Source organism: Cricetulus griseus, chromosome 4 (genome assembly GCF_003668045.3).
Source record: "Cricetulus griseus strain 17A/GY chromosome 4, alternate assembly CriGri-PICRH-1.0, whole genome shotgun sequence".
In the NCBI taxonomy this organism is placed as follows: domain Eukaryota; kingdom Metazoa; phylum Chordata; class Mammalia; order Rodentia; family Cricetidae; genus Cricetulus; species Cricetulus griseus.
In genome coordinates, this window is record NC_048597.1 from 226,747,059 (window position 1) to 226,772,458 (window position 25,400).

The 25,400-nt window shown below is 49.2% G+C and overlaps 1 protein-coding gene across 2 annotated transcripts in view; it reads right to left on the bottom strand.

The window, feature by feature from the left end:
* The window catches only part of Scn10a (sodium voltage-gated channel alpha subunit 10), a 100,194-nt gene that overhangs the window by 54,755 nt on the left and 20,039 nt on the right, over positions 1-25,400 (bottom strand). For both annotated transcript variants that reach the window (XM_027415548.2, XM_027415546.2), the window contains exons 4-12: positions 17,314-17,442; positions 16,752-16,843; positions 15,334-15,525; positions 14,872-14,935; positions 10,161-10,302; positions 9,677-9,874; positions 8,211-8,381; positions 4,355-4,651; positions 1,826-1,940 (exon numbers count right to left, since the gene is read on the bottom strand). In XM_027415548.2, the coding sequence (XP_027271349.1) occupies positions 1,826-1,940; positions 4,355-4,651; positions 8,211-8,381; positions 9,677-9,874; positions 10,161-10,302; positions 14,872-14,935; positions 15,334-15,525; positions 16,752-16,843; positions 17,314-17,442 (1,400 nt within the window). The remainder of the gene's footprint in view (positions 1-1,825; positions 1,941-4,354; positions 4,652-8,210; positions 8,382-9,676; positions 9,875-10,160; positions 10,303-14,871; positions 14,936-15,333; positions 15,526-16,751; positions 16,844-17,313; positions 17,443-25,400) is intronic.

The following is a 25,400-nucleotide window of genomic DNA, read 5'->3' on the forward strand; positions in this document are numbered from 1 at the left end:
TGTGCACCACCACCCAGCCCGCCTTTGTTTTTAAGTCAGGTCATATGGCACAGCCCTGGCTGGTCTAGAACTCACTCCTCTTACTTCATCCTCCCTGGTTCTAGAATCTGGGGGACACACAACCAGCCTCTGCCTTATCCCTGAAACATTTATCAGGTGTTTATGTCTGAGGAGCTTTCTCTCACGGTTTCACGTGCTGATTCCCCTTGCTCCATCCGGATTGCTGGTCTTTGCTGGAAGGCTTCCCTTCACTGCTCCGCATCTAAATTCTCCCTATTAAAACCCCGCCCTCCTCTGCCTTCCTTTACTCTCCTCCTGTCCGTCATCACCATTCGCTATCTACTTGTGATGATCATCTGTCTCCAGGGAGCACAGTGCATGAGAGCAGGTGTGTGTCTTGTTCTCATGGAATCTCAGGCTCCTGGAACAATGCCAGAGGTCTAACAGATGTTTAAATAAATAAATCATTTTTAGAAGTTCCAGGGAATAACTGAAAACTCCAGCTATTTGAATTGTACAGAGCACGCTCTGAGGCCATCCAGGCCTTCTTTATTGGGTATGTAAGTGAATGGATTTGTCAAAAACAAGATTCTCCTCACCCTATAGTGAAGTAAAACCTAGGCTTTAATAGCCTCTATACTCACAGAAGAGGTCACAACCATGCTCTTTGGGGACATGTATGTACAGATGGCCATCCCCTTTCTTTTCCTACCCCTCAGCTGGAACACAGACACATCCCTCAGGAGACTGAGTTGAGCCCACTTGATTGGCAGAACCCAGAATTGAAGAGGATTTGGTGAAATGGATTGACTAATTTGCTTAAATTGTCTTCCCGTGTTTGGCACAATGGGGGCTTAAGACAGAAATGAAGTCAAAATGATGAACATGATAGCCGTGGAGGGCGTGAGGAACAGCTTTGCCATGCCAGGAAATGAAAGGCTGTTGGGTTCCTGGCGTACTTTGTTGTAATTTAAAAAGTGGTGCCAGAGAGAAAGATGCCATGAGACAGAGCTCACATGGGGGGGGGGTAAGGGAACGGGACAAGGAGGAGGAAAGGGAGGAGACAAACTTCTGGGGACAGGAGCAGCAGAAGGGAAAAGAGAGGCAGCGGGTTGTGTGGGGAGACAGAGACAGGCAAAGAAGCAAAGAGAGAGAGAAGGAACACACACAGAGGGAGAGAGCTGGAAGGTGGGCAGGGCCCTTTTAAAAGGGAACATGGTGAATGTGCACAGGTGGTGCTCTTAGTGACTGCAGCTGAGGACGTATCCTGTCAGAACCCCAAGGACAGACGGGTACGGATGCCTGAATACTGACACACCTGGGAGGTGGTGCTGAGACCTTGAGGAATCACAGTGGAGAGCAGTGATTGTTCTCTATGATTTGTAGTTGTTTTTCTGAGGAAGTTTTCATCCATTGCAACAGCTTTAGTCACAAGACTATCCAGACACACTCGGAGCGCGTCTTGCATTATGGGTAACTGCACAGAGTGCCCAGTAAGGACTGAAGCTGTATACTAAAGGTGCAGTGGTTTCCTTCAGAGAACATATAGTGTCAATCAAAGGGGCTTTGGTATGAGGAACTTGCTGTATCTTAAAATAACTTTTCATAACCATCAGTAAATAAGCCTTTGCAGGGCTGTTTGTGGTTCCGTTCACAGAAACTGCTTCTCCCTCCTGCCAGAGAACCTAAAATCACATTCTGGAGTGACTCCCCTTTGAACGTCTGTGCAACACAAAACACCGACAGACAGCATCCAGGACCTCAGGCCACAGAGAGAGGACTCTTCACGGCATGGAGGACGGACGTGGCCAAGAGCACCACTTACCCTCGATGACGGACGTCATGATACTGACCACACTCATCGCCCTCTGTGCGCGGAAAGGTTCGTTCAAGTACTCTGCAGACAGGAAATTCTTCTTCTGTCCTGCAGCCTCAAGTGCCTGCTGGGACATAAGCAGGGTCAGGACACTTCAGCAACAGAGCTAGGTTATCCAGCCTCTTATTGGCTGGTCTCGTACAGTTATGAGCTGACCTGTGAATCCATGAGCCTCTAAGGAAAAGCTCGGAGAAATGAGGAGGGTGTTTAGGCTCAGCTGTGAGGACCAGCACACAGAGACAGGAGCCAGAGCTCAGGCTGGAGGTACGAGACCAGCCAATAAGATCCGAGAAGTTAAGTAGGAGAAAGAGCTTGCTGAGCCCCAGGCGAGGTAAGGAGGCTTGGAAAAATAGGGACCTTTCTAAATACAATTGAGTGTAGGTGTGATACAGAAGGGCTTAGAGTCTCCTTGTACTACCTGGGTATTTTAGCCAGAATGAATCAAGGGTGAACACCCAAGAAAGTGACTGCCCCAGGAACAGACACAGGAGAGTAAGGGGTGCATCCCAAGAGAGTGACAAAATGCTAGGTGAGGTGTTCCCTGGGGTTCAGACAAACAGGATTCAATGGCAAGGTCAGGAACTAGAGAAACAAGAGGGTTCACAGCTGGGGTATGAGACAGCCAAGCTGACGAGACACAAGATAGGCCAGGGCTCTGGTGAAAACAGTAAAGCTGGTCTCAGCAGGCTCTGCTTGGCTCCCTTGATTCCCACCCTACAAAGCCCTTTGCCCTAATAAACTTGCAGTTGTATGGGTAGTCACATTTTTATACACACTCATATCCAATGCATCTAATTATAGCAGAGTGGATCATGGGTAAAGACAATGTCTAAGTAACCGTCCCGGACTGCCCAAGGAGTGGACACAGGGGAGGAACAGGCCAGGACTTTCTAAATCCTGATGCTACTGGCTGTGGCTGCTTGGCTGGGACAGCTCCTAATCTGTAGGCTATACTTCCTGCTCCGAAGAAACAGGCTTTGCTTTCTCAGGCTGTGCTTGGTACAAATTCTTCCAATGGACCACAAGAGCGAGGATTGCGGCTGTGATTGGGATCCTATGAATTCTTCTTCCGATGAACCACAAGAGCGAGGATTGCAGCTGTGATAGGAACCTGAGAGAACTCTGGAGGCAAGATATCCCTGTGCCCAGCACTGAGACACCGCCGGAGAGCCCTACAGCTTGTCTGTGGGTTGAGGACTCTGGGTTGGTGATTCTGTTTGGCCTGGAGATAACTTTTCAGCTGTCTTTCTTGCTCTGTGTCCAGAGAGAGAAACCTGAGCAAAATAGCCACCCTATGGCTCTGGTTAGGATTGGCCAACAGGAGGCTCAAACTGGACAGTAGGAAAGGAGGAGGGAGGGAGGAAGGGAGAGAGAGATGGAAGAGAGAGAGAGAGAGACAGAGACACAGAGAGAGAGACAGAGAGAGGATGGAGGCGTTGGCTGTCTGTCCTGTCTCCTTCAGTGGGCAGCAGCATGATTCTCTTCCTGAGGCCACAGGTCCTTCAGTCACTCATCTTGACGACTTCTGACTTGGGGGCCTTTTCCTTTAGCTTTCAGCTTGACGTGCACAGCTCTTCACTGTTGCTGATCTCCAGGCCCCTCACTGCTCCTCAGTTCCATGAGTCCAGCCTACACCTCGAATACTTTACTAAATCCCTGCACGTGCCCAGTGAAGCAGGCCATCTGCTTCTTCCAGAAATCCCCAGTCACGTGCTATCCAGAGTCAAATGATACCTGGAGTCACAAGGTACCCGAGTCACATAGTATCAGACTGGGTTACACACAGTTCTGCTGAACTTCCCAGACTCAGTGGCAGCAACCACACAACGGTATCTACAAGCCTCTCTCCACACGTATATCTGGCAACCTGTGAGGGTGTGTGGAAGCTGCAGAAGGAGCCGTTAGCAATGCTGAAGGAGACCTCAAATTCAATTGCATCTCCCAACTCACCATGGAGTCCCAGGCTTGCCATTACATCCCCTGCGGATGTTCTCTTAAGGAGTGGGGGAAGTTAGTTCCTGTCCCCAGTCTGTGGCATCCTGATGTATTCATCCAGTGAGTTAAGCCGAGGTCACCACCCTCCTATCAAGGTGTGTTCTGAGAACCCCTCAGAATTTTGTCAAACCTCGGAACAGTTTCCTCAGAGCCAGAGGCTTAGATAGAAGAACCCCTTGTTTTCCTTGTCACTAGCAAAGGACCACATGGGGCCATCTCCAAAGTAATGATGACAACAGGGACAGAAACACACATGATGTTGAATGCAAAATCGGCTGCACCCCTGCCTGCAGAGAAAATGGGCAGCGCCTTCAGCACAAACAACCCCAGTGGCTTCTCTGGGTCTGGCCTGCCCTGCCTGTAAAAGGAGAGTTGGGTGGGAGGCATGGGGCAGATATTGTTAAAGACCCTTCCGTGGGTGACACTGACTGGCAAAGGGCTTCTACTGGACTATATCAGAGTATGGAGCACACTCGAACTCACCAGGCCTTCGGGAGCTCCAGTGGCAAGCTCGCCACTAGTGGGCACTGTGAGCTGTCCCTCTTCTCCATGTCCTGGGCCAGGGTTGGGAGACTGAGACAATGGGCTCCTGGGGAGAGGACCTGCCTGCCCAGCACCCCTGCCCAGTAACAGGGAACCTCGATGGTTTTCGTGGTCTCCGTGGAAGACTCCGTCATCTGTGATCCCATCAGGGAATGAGACATCTTGGCTGGGTGCTCGGAAGTGGAACACACTGCCGTGGCTAGCCCTGCGTCTTCCAGAAGACAGGCCTAGGAAAGACTGGGCATTGCCCCCAGGGGAGCAAGAGAGAAGACAGGGTTGGAGTGATCCCCGCTAAATCCAGTTCACACTTCCCTTCACCCAGGTCTGTGTCTCATGACCTTCCCACAGCTCACAAAGACCTGAAGATGTTCTGGGTAGACATGGAGAGGGAGACAGGAAAAGCAAGTCCTAGACAGACTTGGGGAACGAGCCGCCCGCAGGGGGGTGATGACCAGGTGCCTAAGATCAGACAACAGGTTATTGTTACCAAATATCGATGGCCGGGCCAGATGTTTGCAGTTTTTGGTAATGCTCAGACATGGCCTAGGTTCCCATCTGTGGTTCCCTTTGTGAGTGGGATGTCAAGCCTAAGGAGATGCCTGGACTGGAGCTTGAGATAAGGGCTCTGAACGAATACGCTTTGCTGTCTGAAAATCAAGATGTGCAATTCGCTGGATCCCATCTTTGTGAGTGTGAGGGATTGTGTCGGAGCAGGGGAGACAAGGGCTTTATAGTGTAATGAGTTGGCAGGGTCCCCTGAGGCCGGCTTTGAACAATCAACAATAGAGAGATTGAAGGAAGAGCCGTGCGGCCCAATTTCTTGGAAGAATAATGAATGCCATTCTTCCAAATCGATAAACATTTCCCATCAAAAGCTTCCACTAAGTGAGAACTGAGAGGCTTACAGATCCAGAGGAAAAGCTCGGGTTCTTGAGTTCTCAGACACAGCACCCCACAGAGCTCCTGGATAGGGCTAGCTAGTTCTCACAACTGTGGGAACCTGGCCATAGCCGTCATCAGTCCTATGCTCGGATCACACACACAGTGTCTCTGAAATCTAAACAGCTCCCTACTGAACTCTGGTCACAGTGCCCTTAATTTCTTCTTAATCCCCTTTATTTGCAGAACAACTGAAGAAGGGTTTGTTACTGTTAGAATTCTCCTCACTTAGGTCATAAAACTGAGCTCACCACTCTCCCACCCGCCCCTTCTCTCATATGTGTCTCCATGTGTGCTCTTGCCTGTGTGCACGGGTCAGAGGACTGCCTCTGGGATGTTTCTCAGGTCTCTCACTGCCCTAGAACTCAGGAGGCTACCTGGCCAACAAGCCCCAGGCATCCTCCTGCCTCTGCTTCCCAGTGCTGGGATTGCAAGATCATAGCACCGCCATGTCCGGCCTCTTCTTGTTCAATATGGGTTCTGGGAATTGAACTCAGGTCCTCATGATTGCAAGGCATATACAGTACCATCTCAGCCATCTCCCAAGCCCCTTGAGTTTTCTGTGGTGACTTGAGGCCTAATCCTGTTAGTGATCACCATTGCCAGCCGAGTGTCATGCACAGAGCCCACTGCCTAAAATATACACACCAGGACTGCATTGCCCACACAAACCCAGAGCTCTTCCCACATTGTAGGGAAAGAATAGAATCAGGAAACCCATATTGATGATAAGAAGACAGAGTTGTTTACATTTAGGCATCGAGCAAATTAAGGAGGAACCTGAGAGAAACATCTAGGATCAGCGTTTGACTGTCAGCACCTCCTTTTAGAACCAATCTGTCGAATAATGGGGGATGATCTCTTTTGCTTTCAGTCCAAAAATCTTCATATGAAAACCCTAGAGATGTATTTACCAGGAAAACAAGCATAGAAAAATGGGATGGAGACACTCTTGGACTCTCGGGTGCTAATCTGTATGGTGCTGACAGAATGGGGGAAATTAGAGCACAATTCAGTGTCATTGGCATTGCCGTGGAAGCTGTGCTTCATCCTCTTTGTGGCGGTCAGAGCGGCCGCCAAATTCCCTTAGAAACACTGAACTGTGCCTGTGCATCCTGGGTGCTGCTCCAAAGAGGCGGAGCGAAGTAAGAGGGCACAGATGTAACAAGTGCTCTGTGTGGGCATGCCCCCGAGGCCCGAGTGCATGCAAGTGTGCCTGTGAGCATAGGTGCCTGTGTGAATCCAGGGGTTGCCAATAGAGGGGAACATCCTTCTGGTGAACACAGGAAGGAAGCTTAGAGGGATCTGGGGGGCAGGAAGTGACCCTCAGAAAGCAGCCTTTACCCCCTCTCTGTGTGATTAGTTCGAGAACTTCTCTTTCCTGTCAGTGACTGGGATAGCTAATCCAGGTTGTCAACTTGACCCACCTGGGAAGAGGGAACCTCAGATAGAGAACTGCCCCCATCAGACTGTCCCTGCGGTGTGTCTACGCGGCATACCCCTTAATTGCTAATTGATGTAGGATGTTCAAGCCCATAGTGAGGCAGAACATGAGCCACAGAGCAAACCAACTGTTCCTTTATGGTTTCTGCTTCAGTTCCTGCTTACTGCCTCGAGTTTCTGCCCAAACTTCCCTCAATAATGGATTGTGACCTGGAAGTTGTAAGATGAAATGAACCCTCCCTCCTGTATCCCAGTTAACAGAAAAGAAAGCAGAGGTCTACAAGAAGGAGCTATGTGGTGATACATTATTTATGATTTAATAAAGACTGCCTGAAGTATCAGAAAGCAAAACCAGCCTCACTAGTTAGCTGTGGAAGCTACCAGTGGAGGCACACACCTGTAATCCCAGGACTCAGGAGATGGGCAGATGGATCTCCCTGAGTTCAAGGCCACCCTGGTCTACACAACAGTGAAGAGTAACAGAGCTCAGGCCTTTAATCCTAGCACCCGAGATCACACATCTTTAATCCCAGAACTAGGGAGTTAGAGACAGGAGAATATGGCTGAGCAGAGAAGGGAATATAAGGAGAAGGATACAAGAATTCAGAGCTTTTTGTCTCTGAGAATTTGTGGAGACAGAACACAGCCCTTTCAGCTTGAGGTAGAGCTGAGACCTCGTGGCTGGCTGCTTTGCTTCTCTGATCTTCAGCTTGAAGCTTGAACTTCAGTGTCTGTCTCTGGGTCTTATATTGATTATTTGGGCTACAGAGCTACATGGGGTTTTCCAGGTGGTGGAGAAGGTAGAAGAAACTTGGGTGATGGAAGTTGGAGCGGGCAGTAAAACGTTAATTGTGGTGGGGGCATAATTGCTACAGAGTCTAATATAAGGTATAAAACTTATTCCTAGGCTAGGCTGTGTCCCAGAGATAGGTGCTGGGGTCTTCTGTGTCAATGGCAAGTGACAGCCTGAGCAGTGGGGACAGAAGCAAGAGGTCAGAAAGAGGTGAGGGGGGTTTCATTCAGCACCAGGGACAGAGCTGCAAATACCTCAAGGACAGCAAGCCCCATGTGGACTTCTCCCTCCCTCCCTAGGGACCCAGGCTCTTCCTCCATGGTCCTGTCTTAAAAATCGCAGCTCATCTAAGTGTCCTGGCCTGAAGCCAGGAATCACCCTGCCTTGCCTTGCCTTTTTCTTATTCCACAATCTTAATCTTGATCCCCCACCTAGGAAGGTCCTTGTTATTGCTCCTATCCACAGTGACAATGCCCTGTCCTAGCTTAGACCACCAATGGGGGGGGGTGTTCGTGAGTTATTAAAACTCTCCTCTCTACCTGCCCCCAACCTCTTTCCAGTTCACCCACAGCCAAAATAGCCCCAGAGCTGACCGAACCTTAGAGCCAGCCCAGGTCTTACCATCCTTCGTTGGTTGTAAGGCTCAGATTGTGGTGACCTGTTGTCATCTGTAGAACCCTCTGACACCCTTGATTTCATTCTGTGCTTTCTCTCAGTGGCGTTTTTGGGGGCTAAAGGTGATCCATTGTGAGAATGGAGTGAGGCCGTGTCGATCCCCAGGGCTGCCAGCACCTGAGGACAGAGCAGTTGTTGCAGCCCATAGATTCTGATTGAGATTGGCATTCATGTGTCCCTAAAATATAGCTGTGGGGTGAGGGATCAGAGACCAAGGATGCTGAGAGTTAGAACATGCGCAGTGCGGGGCGGGTTGTGGTGTGGCAGAAACAGCCCCTCAGTAGGTGCGGATGCCTTGCCTAGGCCCTTTTGACCAGGTCAAGACATTTGCCCTCAGCCACTGTGCAAGCTGGACACTGATGCTCACATGCTGCACTGTGGAGAGAACTCCCTTGGCTCCCTGCCCCAGAGTCAGATATGGGAGCACAAACAGCTGGCCCTCTTCCTTCCAAGAAGGGCTAACTCTGGTGCAGGTCACTGCGACAGCTCCCCAGGGGCATCAGACAATAGCTAACACCTAGCTGAGATCACTTCATGGGTTAGTCCCACCCACTGCCTGATCACACTTAGTTTTTTCTCCTTATGTCCAAAAGACTCCTGAATAAATCGCTTGGGAAGAGCTACCTCACTCAAATTCTTTTGTGTGTAGATGCATGTTCATGTAGGAGCGTGTGTGTGTGTGTGTGTGTGTGTGTGTGTGTGTGTGTGTGTGTGTGTGTGTGTGTGTGTATGCTTACAAAGGCCAGAGGTCAACTCGGGGGTCACTCCCCAAGATCTGCTCACTTTATTTTTGTGACAAGGACTCTTACAGCCCTGAAGCTTACCAACTAGACAAAGCTCCAGCAATCCACCTGACTCTGCCTCCCCAGCCCTGGGATTGCAGGCATGCATCTGACTGCTCCCAGCACTGGGATCACAGGCATGCATCTGACTACCCCCTGCCCTGGAATCTCAAGTGTGCTTCTGACTGCCCCCAGCCCTGGGATTGCAAACGTGCATCTGGCTGCCCCCAGCCCTGGGATCACAAGTATGCCTCTGACCACTCTTTTAATGTGAGTTCTGGGAATTGAACCTGGGTCTTCATACTTGCCCAGCAAGCACTTTGCTGACAGCCATCTTCCCTGCACAGGTACTCTTTAAAGGTGATACAAGAGAGACCCTGAAGAAAGACTCCTGCTCATAGCAGCCCCTAAAGGGTACCTGTCCCGCTGCCCCAGTGTAGGGCGTTTCCCTGCAGCAGGCCCTGGGGCTGGCTGCATGGGTCTGCTGGCTGCATGGGTCTGCTGGCTGCATGGGTCTGCTGGCTGCATGGGTCTGCTGGCTGCATGGGTCTGCTGGCTGCATGGGTCTGCTGGCTGCATGGGTCTGCTGGCTGCATGGGTCTGCTGGCTGCATGGGTCTGCTCCACCCACCTCCTGCTCTTTCTGCAGCACTTCAAGGGCTTCTTGGAACTTCTTTTCCTTGGCTTCAATCTCTGCAATTGTTGCCTGGTTCTGCTCCTCATACGCCATGGTGACCACGGCCAAGATCAAATTGACCAAGTAGAACGATCCGAGGAAGATGACAAGCACAAAGAAGACCATGTACATTTTCCCAGAGGCCCGGAGTGTCTGGAGATTCAAGGGAAAGAGAAGAGGGCTGTGCACGGAACACCAGGGCCCTCGAAGGTCAGTCAGACTTCCGGAATAAGAGAAGCCGTGAAGCTGGCCCATCCGTCTCCAGACAAGACTGTACGAGGACGTGCAGATTGGTGTCCTCTGGCAGAGCCAGGTGTGGCTATGCACACCTGTAACCCCAGCATGTGGGATGCAGAGGCAGGGGGATCACCACAAGTTCCATGTGAGCAAAGGCTACGGAGAGTGAAACCCTGTCTCGAAATAAACAAAACAAAGATACCTGCTGGTACAGACGCTCCCAGGAGTCCTGCGTCATGAGGCGGAACAGTGAGAGGAAAGCCCACGCGAAGGAATCAAAGCTGGTGTAGTTAAAATCCGGATTTTCAGAAGTTTTCAGGCAGATGTAACCAAAAGGGCAGTGACTGCAGCAAGAGGGAAGAACAGCCATAGTACAGCCTTGCTGATTGGGTGCACAGAAGTTTGGGGCAGTAAGAAACCGACAGGTTGAGGTTAGGTCTGAGCTCAGAGCTCAGCCTTCCTCTTGTTAGCTGAACATTTAGTGTAGGACATTTCCCTCATCTATAACATTGGGATGCTACCGCTTTTTCTCAATTTCCCTGTCTAGAGGCGTAGCCCGGAGGAGGCACGAAGACAGCTCTGACCTGATTCTATATGGTGTCAAGCTTTTTGTCGGCTTACACCAGGGGAAGGAAAGGCAGTAGCCACAAAAGCAGACAGAGTCACAAGCCTGCTGGCACCATTTCCAGAGTTAGCCATCAAGGAGGACTTGCATTAGCCAAGTTCAGCGACAGATTACATATAACAATGAAAATATCACCTGCCACTTGCTAAGAGCTCACTGTACGCCTCTCTCCTCCCTGAGTGCTGCCCAGACAATATAATGCAATCATCTCAACAGTCCTTACTTAAGGTGAGGAAGTCAGGCTCACAGAGAAATCAGCCGTCTAATCTCAGAGAGTGTGGGTGTATTCATTAAAGATGGAGGCATGTCCTGGGTATGGCACACACGAGGGGCCCCAGGCCCAGGAGCAGTTAGCCGACCAAAGGGACTCATTTTTTTTTTGTTAGCTTTTTGTCTGTTTTGTTATTTTTGTCTTATTGGGGTTCTTTTTTATTGTGTTTTGTTTTTTGTTTTGAGAGAATATGTTTGTGTGTGTGTATGTATGTATAATGTGCAGAGTTGTGAGTAATATGATCAAAATACATTGTATGAAAAAAATATTTTTTTAAAAATAAAAATTTTAAAGTGGAGGTATATATCCAGTGAGGAAGCCAGCACTGAGCCTGCTTCTCCTCTTGGTGGGGGGAGGAAGGACAGGGTAGCGAGGTCTAGTGAATGAGTGTGGGGTAGGGTGAGAAGTTCCTCTCCCTCATACCAAGGGGTCTGTGTGGTCTTGAGCAATATATCTGGCTCAGAACATGTGAAGTGAGTGGGAAGAGCCTGGCCAAGGGACCACGAATCCTGGCATCACCCCCCCCCCCCCCCGTGACAAGCTTTGGGGCTTTCCTTATTCCAGGCGCCCATGTAAACACACAACCTCAGGACCCGCAGAACTGCTTAGAACTCTGACAAGTTAATTATGATTAATTCCAATTTTATCTCCGCCATGACTGGAGATTTGCACAACCCCCACTCCGACTCCCAGATTTGAAGGAAGCCCTTGGGTTTTCTTTCCTGTGAGTTCCATTAACTCTAAGGGCGTGTTTGTGTCTGCCTTCTGTGGCGTCCACTCTAACCACTCCACATATCAACCGCTAGCAGCTCGGCCCAGCAGCTCAGTGCAGCAACAGTTAACTGTCTGTGACAGCCCCTTGCCAAGCTTCTCCGGTGCACCAAACACTACACTACACACACACACACACACACACACACACACACACACAAGAAAATTCCTGCTCTGGGGACTGGTGACAGGGTAGTGGAGTCCCTGAGATCCTTTCAGATCCCTGGCAGCTATATAAAAAGCTGACTGTGGCAGCACATGCCTGTAGTTCCAGTGTTGGGGAAGCCACTGAGACGGGAGGGTCCCTGGAGCTTGCTGAGCCAGTTAACCAGTCCCTCTCCCTCTCCCTCTCCCTCCCTCCCTCCTCTCCCTCTCCTCTCCCTCTCCCTCCCTCCTCTCTCCCTCTCCCTCTCCCTCTCCCTCTCCTCTCTCTCTCTCTCTCTCTTCTCTCTCTCTCTCTCACACACACACACACACACACACACACACACACACACACACATAAACACAGTCACACACACAAAATTCCTGCTAATATTCGCCAGTTCAGAAAACTACCAAAAGGAAAAAATTGGAAGAGTCTATACAGGAAAAAACGGTAAAAATCACCAGACGTTTTTTGGTCCTCACTCTTCATCTTGAGACCCTAGACCGTAGGCTAGTTTCAGCCTGAGCCAGCCCAAGACCCAACTTTTGTGATCCCTGCAGATCCCCTCAGACATCACTCCGATGTTGCTCGTCCCTTCCTTCTACCCAAGTGGCCTGGCTACATCTGCCTGATGGGAGGTTTGCCTCTCTAGTACTTGAGGTGGGGGCATAGATGAACCCCAGAACTTTGCCATGGAGAGTTGGGGGTCACTCTGGAGCCGCTGGGCTCAGAAACACCATCATCTAGCTGGAGAGAAGACAAGGTTTCAACGTAAATAGAAGGAAAGTGAAAACCGAGTTTGGGCAATGCTTTCCTGGGGCCAAAGACACAGGACTTGGGTTACTTCTGGGAAAAGGAAGTTAGGCAGGCTGATGCTGACCACTCTGCTCTGCTCTCCTGAGATCACTCTTCTAGTGAGACAGATGGCTACGACTGCACCGCATGGCGATGGCTCACATTGGCTGTCACTGCCACAGAATCGAGAATCCCTATGGAGACAGAGCCCTGAGCTTGCCTGAGGGAGTTTCCAGCTTTGCTTAGTTGAGGTGGGAAGATGCACCTAAGTGTGGGCAGCACTGGATCCAATGGGTCCATAGGAGAAATGGAGCTGAGTGCTCATCTACTTCCTGACTGACTGTGGGAGCCACGCTACCAGCTGCCTCACGCTATGCTTTCCTCACAACGAACTGTACCCTGAAACTTTGAGGCCAAGTGAGCCCTCCTCCACTCCTATGTGTGTTTCTGCTCAGGTATTTGGCCACAGCAACGGAAAAAGTCACTACAATGTTGGGCGACGAAGACTAGCGGCTACTCGGGGAACAAGTACCTGTGAATGATTTTCCAGTGATGAGTGATGGGAGTGGGTGGGGTGCATGGGCCTTTCTGATCTACCACCCAGACCTCTCCTGCTCTTTCTTCACACCAGCAGCCAAAGCAGGAGGCAGAGGTGAGGGTCTGTATCCTGTAGCTCGGTTTCTTACTTTCTACCCTCCTCATGGAGTCATCTCCATTCAAGCATCACTTGTTCCTCCAGCCGTGAAGTATGATGCCGGTCCTTCAACATTAGCTTCATCTGCTGCCTCCAGGAAGCCCCCCTGGCTTTCCATCTGGCCTTAAACATTAGCCATTGTGTTTCCCCAGCCTACGGAACTCCTAACACAGCATGTGTTTTCTACAGCATAACACCTTTATGCACATACAAAAGAGACCAAAACACAGCTGGCTTACATCCTGAATCCAGCCTTCAGAAATATTCTGTCTGGCCAATGTGATAGGTAGATATTTTGGGGGACTTGCAACCAAATTTCTGACTAGGTGTTAGCTCATAAAAACTGGAATTTCTTTTCTCCTTCTGTTGAGCCAGCAGAGCTTGAAGCAGCAAACACCCATTTTCGCATGGCAACCAAAAGCTGGGCTGAGCAATACCTGCCCCTTTCGACGGGGCATGAACTCTCAGTTGCTATGGTTCCCTCCTGGCCCTGCCGCTCACTTGTTGTTATGTGGCTGACCTCTGTAAAAAATTGAAATTGCAAAGATGTTATGCACATATTTCTTCCACTGTTACAAAAAAAATATGATAAAACCCAAGGATAGAAGGAGCTATGATGAGCAAATGTGTAGTTTTTTTTTTTTTTCAAACACTGCTTCTCCTGGGAGCTGGTCACTTGTTCCTCCCTTTTGGATACCTATAGCCCTTTGGGATATGACCCTGTTGCTTTTCACTGAGAGGTGAAGTCTGTTTCAGCTCTTGGATCTGTGCTGACTCGTGGCTCGCTTTGGTGAAGGGGACCCAGAAAGAGCATCACTGTATGAGAAATCAAGACTTTTATACTTCCACTATTTCCCTTGGAATCTGGTGTCTGCAGGAGGACAGCTCAAGACAGACTGCCTGGGATAAAAGACCAATGGAACACACAGGCACCTTGCAGCAAAGCCATCTGCCACTTGCAGATTCATGAAGAAGCCACACGCCAGCTGGTCCATGCTCTTGAGCATCAAGCCACAAGTTAGGTGATTGCTGTGTTAAGTCATAAAAACCCTGGAGTCATTCATTACACAACAAACCCAACTGGTACACTTACTCTCTGTGAGGTGGTGTGTGTGTGTGTGTGTGTGTGATGCTCATACGTGGTGTGGGTACATGTATGTGGAGGACAGTGTGTAGCATCTTTGTCTTTCTCTCTGCCTCTTCACTTCAGTCTTTGAGACAATGGCTCTCACTGAACTTGAAGCTCATTGGTTGAGTGAAAATGGTTGTCTACAAGCTCAGGGATCTGCCTGTCTCCATCTCTCTGCCCCAAGGCCCTTGGTGCTTTGGCTACAGGTCTGCACCGATGTGCCCACCTTTTTATGTGGTTGCTGGGGATTTGCACTTGGGTCCTCACCTGTGCTCAGCAAGCACAGTAGCATTGTAGCAGCTGAACCACATTTGCAGCTCCCTGCCTGTGAGTTTTCAGATGGCAGTGTCTATGGTATTCATCAATACAACTTCTCTGGGATTCTATTCTACTCTCTCTGCACAGAGAATGGGACAGACCCATGGAGAAAGGGTGTTGGCCATTCGAGCAGTGGGAGTGGGGGTGTGTGTGACTACTCACCCAGCATCAGATCCATTGCCACACAATAGGGGGTCGGTAGTGCCATTCTTGATGTAGTAGTTTTCTAAGGAAGGAAGAAATGAAGCCTCGCCATGTGTTCTGAAGTCGCCAACCTAGGCCTCCGGTGTCAAAGAACACACCTGCTCCTGTCTTCATCTAAGCGAGGCCAGTCCCTTTGCCTACAAGCCTTCAAGGGACACTCAGGGAGCCACACACCCTTCCAATCCACTTGCAGGCTCTACAGAGCCAGAAAACCTTGGTTTTGGATTGAGAACTTATCCAATGTTCTCCTTGCCAAAAGGGAAACTGGTCAGCAGGAACATAGGGGAGGGGAGCTCAACCCCACTCAGGAGCCGTTCACTGGAAATGAAATGCCAGTATTTCCACACAGATGTGCAGGGCTTCCCACCACGCAGTGCCGGGGTACGCGCGCTGGTCGCTACCAGCAGAATGTCTGCTCACCTGTCATTTCAGATGAGAAATTATGAGCCTTGAGGGGATCCGTGCCATTCCTGATGCATTTGTTCTTCAGGTTCCCCTTGAAGAGCTGCAGGCCCACCAAGGCAAAGACACTCAGGCAGAAGACAGTGAGGATGGTCACATCAGCCAGCTTCCTCACCGAGTGGATCAGGGCTCCCACGATGACCTTCAGTCCTATGGGAAGGTGACAGAGGGTGAAGTGCCACACAGAGCACAGGTGTGTACCTTGGCTGTCCTCACTACACACAGGTGTGACACACATACTCCGGGCAGTTCCAAGCCCAGCTTCCTATCTGCACCTTGTGATTGCCCAGAGAGGCAAGTAGGTGGGGCCTGCCACCCTTCTCATAAAAGCAAGCAGCTGAGGCCTGGTCAGTGCAGCTCTTACAATCTTAAGGCTAATACATGATTGACACCAGTGATTCAACTAAAACCCCTTTTGGCTGCCTGGGGATGTATGTAGCTCAATGGTAGAGCACTTGCCTAGCACACACAAGACCCTGAGTTCTATCCTCAGCGCTGAGTTTATGCTGTGTCCCAGCTGTATTCCCTGCCCTGTAGGTGTGAGGGTTCTCTTTTCACTCTGATCATTTGGTGTTTGTCTTTCTACATATTCATCTCAGTCCTGGGAAGCAGCTCCAGGATTGAGACACATGAATTTCACTCAGAGAGAAAGGGAGAGGGGAGAGAAGAGGAGGGGAGGGGAGGGGAAGGAAGAGGAGAGGAGACAGAGAGAGGGGGAGAGAAAGAGAGAGGGGGAGAGAGAGAGATAGGTATGAAGATGGAGAGTGACACAAAGTGAGAGACAGAGCCACAAAGACACAAAGAGATAAACAGCGACAGTGAGGCTATGACAGACAAGACTCACTGGAAAGTTCTGAGGAGGAATAGATCAGAATCAAGCTGGCTGCAAAGACAGGGCCCTGCTCCTTTGAGGGGGGTGGATTGTTAGTGGAAATTGCCTTCTCTGGGGGAGCAGGGTCACAGACAACAGAAAGCATTCGGACACATAGTCTAGGACCCACCTGTGTCATTTTGGTGGAAAATGAATTTTCTTGACACCTCGCACATCAGACCCTAGACTGGGAGCTGAGTAATGGGTGTGACGTCATGTACGGCAGGTTGTTTGACAACTGAAGGTAAACAGCAAGGCATTGAAGGAAGCGCCCTTCCTTTGCATCTTACAGGGATCAACCCTTATTTTATGTTTCTCCTATGCTAAAAGATCCATATTTTCTTCATTAGCTAGGTCAATAGTTATTAGTCCTGTCCTGTGCCGTGTGTGTGTGTGTGTGTGTGTGTGTGTGTGTGTGTGTGTGTGTGTGTGTGTGTGTGTGTGTAAGAGCAATAGAAATGAATGTTTGTTCTGCTGAACAAACACCCTGGTTAAAGCCACTCACCTGGGATCACAGAAACAGTTTTCAGGGCTCTGAGCACTCGGAATGTCCGCAGGCCTGAGATTCCTCGAAGGTCTATTGCTGCACCAACATACCTGCAGAACCACAAGGCACTCAGCATCTTCTCAGGGGAAGGGTCCCAGGGTGCCTGAAGCACACACACTGTCCTTGGGTGGTCAAGGACAGACGGGCGTATCCAGTGGCATCACTATTGACGGACTGGCATGGATGCCCAGTAAACCATCACATTCTTTTCCAGAAAGCACCATTTCACGAGGTACATAGTTGGATTTCAAAGACACGGGTTGATAACCTGCCTCCTCAGAGACGGTTCCATGTTGGGAAGGAATAACACTGAGCCTCACCTGACCTGCGTTGGCCAGTTATTAGCACAGAACTTTGGCTTGTCCCATGGGCATGGGACAGGCCTTTATGTATTCCAATACCCAAACCATAAGACTCCCTCGGAGGAAACTAGATCAAGATGAGGATACAGTCCCGATTATGAACATGGACACCCCCAAAAGTCCTACACCCCAAAGCCTACAAGAAAGGGGACACTCACGCCAGAGTGATGACACTGAAGTCCAGCCAGTTCCAGGGATCTCGCAGGTAAGTGAACTCATTTAGACAAAATCCTCTAGCCAGTATCTTTATCAGAGCCTCAAAGGTGTAGATGACAGTGAAGGCATACCTGGGGAGGAGGCAGAGAGGGACTTTAACTGTGCCACAGAGGGGGCTCGGAGCTTCCTCTTCCAGGAATTTAATTCCTGTAGTTGTTCCAAGGGAACACACAGAAACCATAGCTAAGTGGAGGAGAAGAGGGAGAGAGGTTAGGAGCTAGGACACACACTGAAATGTCACACAAGTGCATTGGGTAGGGGGAGAGAGGAGAGAGACAGACAGAGACAGAGACAGAGACAGAGAGACAGAGACAGAGACAGACAGAGAGACAGAGAGACAGAGAGACAGAGACAGAGACAGGAAATGAGGGAGGGTGGGAGAGAGAGAGAGAGAGAGAGGAGATGTGCGTAGCACTTGTGAATGGTCAGAAGAATGAATCTCCCGTTCCATACAAGGCCCCACCCTGTGGACGCTGGAGGCTCCTTTCCTTTCCCACCCTGTGGGTTTTGGAAGATGTGCAAGGGGCACAGGTCTCTGTCACTGTCCTCTTCCTGTGCCTCCCTACTCCAGCCCTTTGTTCTTTTCTCACCACTCCTGGTGTAGCTGTGTTCCTGGCCTCCTTATCATGGAAGAGGAAAAGATGTTTGATTCACAGGTATTTTCTCAGCAGGATGGGGCCTAAGGGGATTGGCTGTGTCAAAGCAGCCCCCTTGTTCTGCTGCACCCCTTGTTGGGTTTAGATTGAAGAGCTGATGTTGGAAGTGGGATGATGTTCCCGGAATGCTCAGAATCCTCTGGCCACCAGTGGTGATGGCTGTCACACACTGGCTACCGTCACATCTACCTTCAGGCCATGCTCAAAGAGGTTGCTGAGCTGTCCTCGTCACAGTGTCTGGCTTTGTAGGTCTCAGGTAGGACTCAAGGACTGGAGTTGCTAACATGCTCCCAGCTGATGCTCCTATGCAGGCCAGGGAACCACTGGCTCTGAGGATTCAAATGAACACGTGAATTGCACATGATTTGGTGCTGGGAAGATGGCTGGTTTGCTAAGAGTATGTTGTGCAAACGTGAGGATCTGAGTCCAGGTCCTTGGCATACGTGTAAAAAGCCAGGAGTGGCAACATGTGTCTGTGCTTCTAGTTCCAGCACTAGGTAAGTGGAGACAGGAGCTCCCTGGGCCTCCATGGCCAGTCAGTCTAGCTGAATCCAGGAGCTCTGGGCTCAATTAGAGACACTGTCTCAAAAACTAAGGAGGAGAGCAACCAAGAAGAAACTGTATCTATCCATACCAGCCTCTGTCTCCTCTTGCACATGCACTAACACACACACACACACACACACACACACACACACACACACACACACACACTTAACATTTTAAATTATAAACATGTGCTTTTGGTCTTTCCTAGCCATCCGCCATGGCGGGTGGATGAAAGGCCCAAGCTAACATGGGGTTAGCTCATTAAACAACTATAATAAAGCCTCGTGCAGTTTGTATCAAGCTTTCAACTCTGCCTGGTGACTGGGGTGACCTCGGTCCTTGGCTGAGATCCTGGAGGCCTGAGCTTCCGGGGGGCGGGGGTCTTACATTTGGGGGCTCTTTCTGGATTTGCGACCACCCCTCACCTGAGTGGTGTGGATCTTGGAGGTAAGCGGGTACCTTGTATTGTCTGTGTCTTTGTGTTTTTGTGCTGGCTGAAATCTGGTTCTATGCTTTGCATTCACTCGTGTCTCGGGAAGAGACAAGAGCTCTGGTCTCGGGAGGAGACAGAGTGTGATCAGCAGACGTGCTAGGAGATCGCCGACTACCACCCTGGAAGACGTTCCAGGAAGTCTGGGGGAACCTCAAGGACATTTGGTGAGGGTACAGTAGTTCTCCTGGATTGGGGAAGTTATACGCCCTCCCAGCCGTCTGTATTTCTGGAGTGGTTTTGTCTGTCTAGGTGGAGACAGACATCTGTTAGTTTTTGTCTGTGTGTCTTGGGTTTCTGTTTTGTCTTATTTGTGACTTTGATGATGGGACCAACTGTAACTATCTTCCCCTACCCCCAGTCTGACTTTTGACCACTGGACAGACGTTAAGGACCATAGTCAGTCAGTTAAAGTTATGACACTCCCTTTCGTTGAGTCACGTGGCACACACTAGGTAACTTTCTTTTGTCTTTGTTTCTGTACGGTTTCTGTGAAGCCTGGAGAGTTGGAACAGGCTGGGTGACTGGGCAGTTGAGCAGTTTTGTTATCTGTGTTATCTGATGTGTTGCAACTCACACCCTCCCTGCCTGCTTTTCGGTGCTATGTCAGTTTTGTGTTTTCAGGTCTGCTGTTTCTGTTAATTTTGTAAATGTAAAGGTCCTATATTAGGGTCACTATCGACATCTGTAAGTAGGCCTACAAGAATTATTTAGGGCGGAGGTTTGGGCAACAGCTTCTGCAATCTGTAAAGGGGCCAGGGGGCCCAAAGTTGCCCAATCTGTAGGACGTGGACAAGTTACCTGCTGGGAGCAAGTTACCTGGTCCATCTGTAGGGGGACCCAGGCGGGTCTCCAATCTGTACGGGAGACTTGGTTTTGGACCAAGTTGTACCCCATGGGGCTAACCATCTGAAATTCCGAATAGGACCCTGGTCTGTGTTACTGTGCTGTCTGTCCATGTTTCACATTGTTAAGCATCTCTTTCTGTCCCTACTGCCCACCCACATGGTATGCATGGGTCAGGGGTCTTTTCTTGCTGCCCTGAGCACGTGGCATGGGACAGGAGTTCCTCTGCCATACGCCATGGGTTAGAGTGTGCTGCAGCGGGGTCCCCTGAGGCTGCTACTCTGAACTCTAACCATTGCTGCGGCCCTCACAGCTTAGCCTGGCCAATATAGATTGTGAACCCTGGACTTGCTGTGGATGTGAACCAGTCCAGCTGATATGGACACCCCCTGTCTCTGCAACAGAATCTGCCAACCTGATGGAATCCTCATTGCCTAAATTCCCATTTTTGCTTTTGACTAGCATTTCAGCCTTCTTGGGTCCCTAACTTCATCCCAAAGTCAGCAGGAAGTAGCATGGGAAAGAATACGTCACCCATTTTCCCTTGTTAAAATGCTAAGTCAAAAGGAACTCCCTTACATGGGGGACGCCAATATCTCTCACTCCCTGATGGAGACGCTAGAGAGACAGCAATTCCATGATTGGAATTAAAAAAAAAAAAAATGGGGGAATGAAGGGACCAGCTCCCCATTTCGGCAGCCATAACAGCCGAACACGTGCTTGTCTGACCTTGTCTTAGTCACTAGGAGGTTAGGTGCCTGCCTTGTGGCAAGGAACCAATCAGAAGTTAGCTGGTGGTGCTATGCTTTATGGCTCTGGGCATGCTTTACGGACAAGTGCACAGCAATGATGCACAGAGCATAGCAACCACCCTGGGAGGGCCTATGGGCCATAACAACCAGTTGACCAATCAACAGAGGGCAAACCCTCCAAGCCTGGAGGCACACCAATCATGAGCCTGTGCGTACCCCTAAACACTCCCCTTACGCTGCCCTACAAGATCTCTATGCAGACACTTTGAGCTGTCTTTCCTAGCCTTCCGCCATGACGGGTGGATGGAAGGCCCGAGCTAACATGGGGTTAGCTTGTTAAACAACAATAAAGCCTCATGCTGTTTGCATAAAAACATGTGCTTTTGTGTGAAAAACAGGACTCTTGACTAAACATGCACCTACCCGTCCTCCCTGAAAGCCCCTTCAGGGTGAAGGAGGATTTTTCAAAGACATATACCCAGTAGGATAAATACGAGGGACTCTACAGAACATTGAACAGTTTGGACTTAGGGATGCTCAGGACTGGGTAGGGTGGGCCATGAGAGAAGGAGCAGACGGGGCTCAAGGCCTGTTACAGTTTCCCCAGGAAGCAGCTGGGCCTTCTAGACCCGATTTCACCACCCACTCAGTGAGGAATTGCCTGCTGAGGAGGTAGACCAGATGCTTATTCTCAGAAGGTGAACAAGAGGGAGAATGATGCAGCCTGAGGCTGGAAGGCAGACTTTCCATGGAAAGGCAGGCACCTGCCGCTTCTGCCTTTGCAGAGTTCCCAGACATCGGCCAGATTCACAGCTCACGAAGATCTACCCTGTTCTCTGTCTACCAGGATCTACTTATGTAGCCCAGACTGGTCTGGAACTTGTGATCCTTCTACCTAGCTTTCTGAATGCTGGGATCACAGGACTCCAACACCAAAACCACAGTAGAGGCAACGCCTTTAGTAAGAAAGCTGGCCAAGAAGCATTGTGAACTTGAGGGGTGCCTGGAGTCAAAATCAAAACATGAGCCAGGCATGGTTGTAACACATTCCTGTAATCCCAGCACCTGAGAGGATAAGGCAGAAGGGTTGTCATGATTTTCAGGCCAGACTGGACTATATACACAAGCATCAGGCCAGCCCAGGCTGTATAGCAAACTCCTGTTCCCAACAACATCACCATCACCAAAATATTACAAAGCCTAAGGCAAGCAAAGAGGGTGTAAAAAGAACGGAAACAATGAAGAGCAGACTAGAGAAATCTAGAGAAAAAAAAAAGCCTGCTATTGATATTTTTAGAGAGTTAAAAGGTGAGATAAACATTTCTTAATGCAAGAACAGGGATCTATATAAAAAGCATTAAAGAACAAAACAGAACTTCTGACAAGATTGCAACTAAAGTTTTAGAACTTTCAGAAAATAAAACCCAAATCAGGAATGAGTAAAAGAGAGATAGAAAATCAGGCGATTTGTTTGCTCCCAGATGAAGAAGAGATCTGGAAAGATATAGATCAGATGAATGTATAACAGGAATTATTCGAGAAAAAAAAATCCCCAAATTGAAATATCGAAGTTTTAAAAACATGGGCAAGTGTTGGGGAAGAAAATGGATGAAAATGGCTGAAAAGCTCCCATCATGGCAGAACTCCACAAGGTTTCAGCTCTTTCTGCACAAAGAAAAGCTCAGCATTCTGACAGAGACAGAAAAACAAAACATATAGCTATCGACAAAGGATTGATATCTCAGTCACTGGTCTATTGCTGAGAAGAGACACCACGACCAAGGCCACTTACAAGAGAACACATTTAACTGGAGGCTTGCTTACAGTTTCAGAGGTGAGTCCATGATCACCATGGCAGGGAGCAGGGAGCAGAGAGGCAAGGGGCTGGAGCAGTAGCCCAGAGTTTGCATCCTGATCTGCCAGCAGCAAGCACAAAGGGAGACTGAGCTTGACATGCGCTTTTAAACCCTGAAAGCCCATGCTCAGTGGCACACCTCCTCCATGAAAGCCATACTTCCTCATTCTCCCTAAACACTCCACCAACCAGGAACCAAACATTCACATATGTGAGCCTAGGGGGCCCATCCTGATCCAAACCAGCACACTGAGAATATGAACACCATCAGATTGCTCAGGGGCTACTTTGGCTTGAAAGGAAGGTCAAAGCCTCCAAATTTAGAGGTAAAAACTTTCCCATACAGAATTTGTTTGTCAGCCAAACTGTCAGAGATGAAGTTACACCAACACTAGGGATATGCAAATCTACAAACACTCATTTCCTGGGAATCTAGACTGACTATCCCAGCACAACGAAAAAGCCTCTGACAAACACACGGTAGGATATGGGATCCCAGGAACAGAGAAGGAAAAAACTCCAGGAAAGACCTTTGCTGGGGAAGCGGGAAATGAAGGGGCCTGGGAAGTGATTTATCCCGGAGAAATGGAAACCTGTGGGTGAGCTGGTATATTCAAATGGGTAGAGCGGGGAATCTACCGAGAAGGGTTTGGGACAAACGAGGGGTAAATAAATATATAGAACACTGAGCAAATGGAGACACTGAGTCCTTGTAAACTCCAGGGAAAGTAGAAACGGTGCGCGAGCTGGAATCCATAGGGCTGGAGAGATGGCTCGGTGGCTAAGGTTATGCATTGCTCTCGCAGAGGACCCGAGTTCAGTTCCCAGCACCTGTGTCAAGCGGCTCACAACCAACTGTATGTAACTCCGACTTCAGGGGATCTCACAGGCTCCTCTGGTCTCCATGGCACCGGCACTCACACAGGGCTGCCCTAGAGGGTTAGCCATGTGGTTACACCTATCTGTAACCACAGAGGGAAGGCAGTGTGGACAGCTCTGTGTGTGGGAAACTGGCGGAAGTCACAGGAGGAAGCAGAGATCACTTCCTGTTTGAGGAGCGGGACAATGGAGACGCTGGAAACGCCAATGCTGATAAATGGTTACAAGTGATTCCTTGCTACGTGATGGAAAATGGGAGACCTGGAGGGTGGTGCATGGTGTTGTTACCCTGTATTCCCTGCATGGCAGAAGAAGTGCCCGGAAGCCACTGAAGGAGAGTAAACTCTCCCTCTGCCCCACTCCTCCCGCTCCTCTTTCTTTTTGAGACAGCTCTGGCTGTCCTGGAACTCACTATATAGATGAGGCTGGCTGAAAACTGACAGGGATCCGCCTGCCGCTGCCTCCCGGGAGCACTGCTGTAGGAAAGGGGAAATCCTAGTAGAACCTAGTAGAACATAAGCAAATGTGGATGAGGGGGGATCAACAACCACACGGAGAAGTGGCCATTACGCATTCTTTTCCACGGTTACTCTGAAAGTTAATGTTCTCAATCCTCCAGTTAGAGTACAAAGACCAGGGGCCGGGAGATGACTCGGTGGTTAAGAGAACTGTTTGCTCTTCCAAAGGACCAGCGCCCGCATGGAGACTGATAACCATCTGTAACCCTGTTCAGGGGGCTGGACATCCTCTTCTGGCCTCCACAGGTATTGCACACACGTGGTGCAAGGCACACATGCAGGCAAAACATGCATACACATAAAAGTAAACCTTTTTTTAAAACCATACATATCAGTAGCCTGGATTTTTTTTTTTAAAGACTCAACTGTTTGCTGGCTACCAGAAACTCATATCACCAGCAAATATAAACACGGGGCAAGGGGGGATTGAAAAAAGATACTAAAAACAAATGGAATCTAAAATCTAACAGAAGTAGCTGAATTCATATCCCAGAAAACAGACTTCAAGCCCAAATTAGAGGACACCAAGAAAGTCATCTCATGTTGATGCAGGGAACCATCAAAGGATATAACAGTTGCAAACATACATGGCCTGAACACTGATGCAAGTTTTAACAAATAACAAACATGAATAATTTCTTGTATATTATCAAATCATCATGAAGTAAAAGTGACAATCTACAGCAAGAGCAACTACAGACAACACATAAATATGTGGAAATCACACAATTAGTGGACACCAAGGAAATGCAGAGAAGGAGGGAATAAAACTCCTAGCACAAGTTAAAATTAAAATTCAACATTCCAGAACCTGTTGCATGCAGCGAAAGCAGTCCTAAAATATAAGTTTATAGCTGTATATGCCTATGTTAAAATGAGAGATATCAAATGACTTAATAGTAAATCTCAAGGTCTTAGAAAAAAGGAACATGCAATTGCAAGAGTAATAGGAGAAAAATAAAGATCAGCACTGAAATTAATTAAATGCAAACTAAAAAAAATCCCAAAAAAACAAATGACGAGAGATACAGGCCCCAGCAGACCTGTGACCTGTAGCCCTAACATAATCCCTAAGCACCCCAGTCTGGAGCCCAGGGTCAGTGAAAGAAACACACCATGGATTTGGGACCTGAATCTGAGAACCCAGAGCCAGAGAAAAACAGCCTGACTCTGAAACCAGAGCCAAAAGAATACACTTTGCCCCTAGAATCAGAGCCAGTCAAAGAAATTCGCCCTGACCCTAAAATTGGAGCCTAAAAGCTAAAAAGTGCCAGAGAAAGAAACACAGTTTGGCACCGAAATCAGGGTCATTTCTGCCCCTGACACAAAACCAACAGATCTCTGAGCAGGAAAAACTGACCCATCCCTGAACTGGGAAGTAGTAATATCTAGTCTAGAGGCACGACTCCCCCATAGACCTTGAGCCTAGCGACACACCATGATCTTTCTGGATGTTAGCCCAGAGAGGACAGCCAATCACAAGC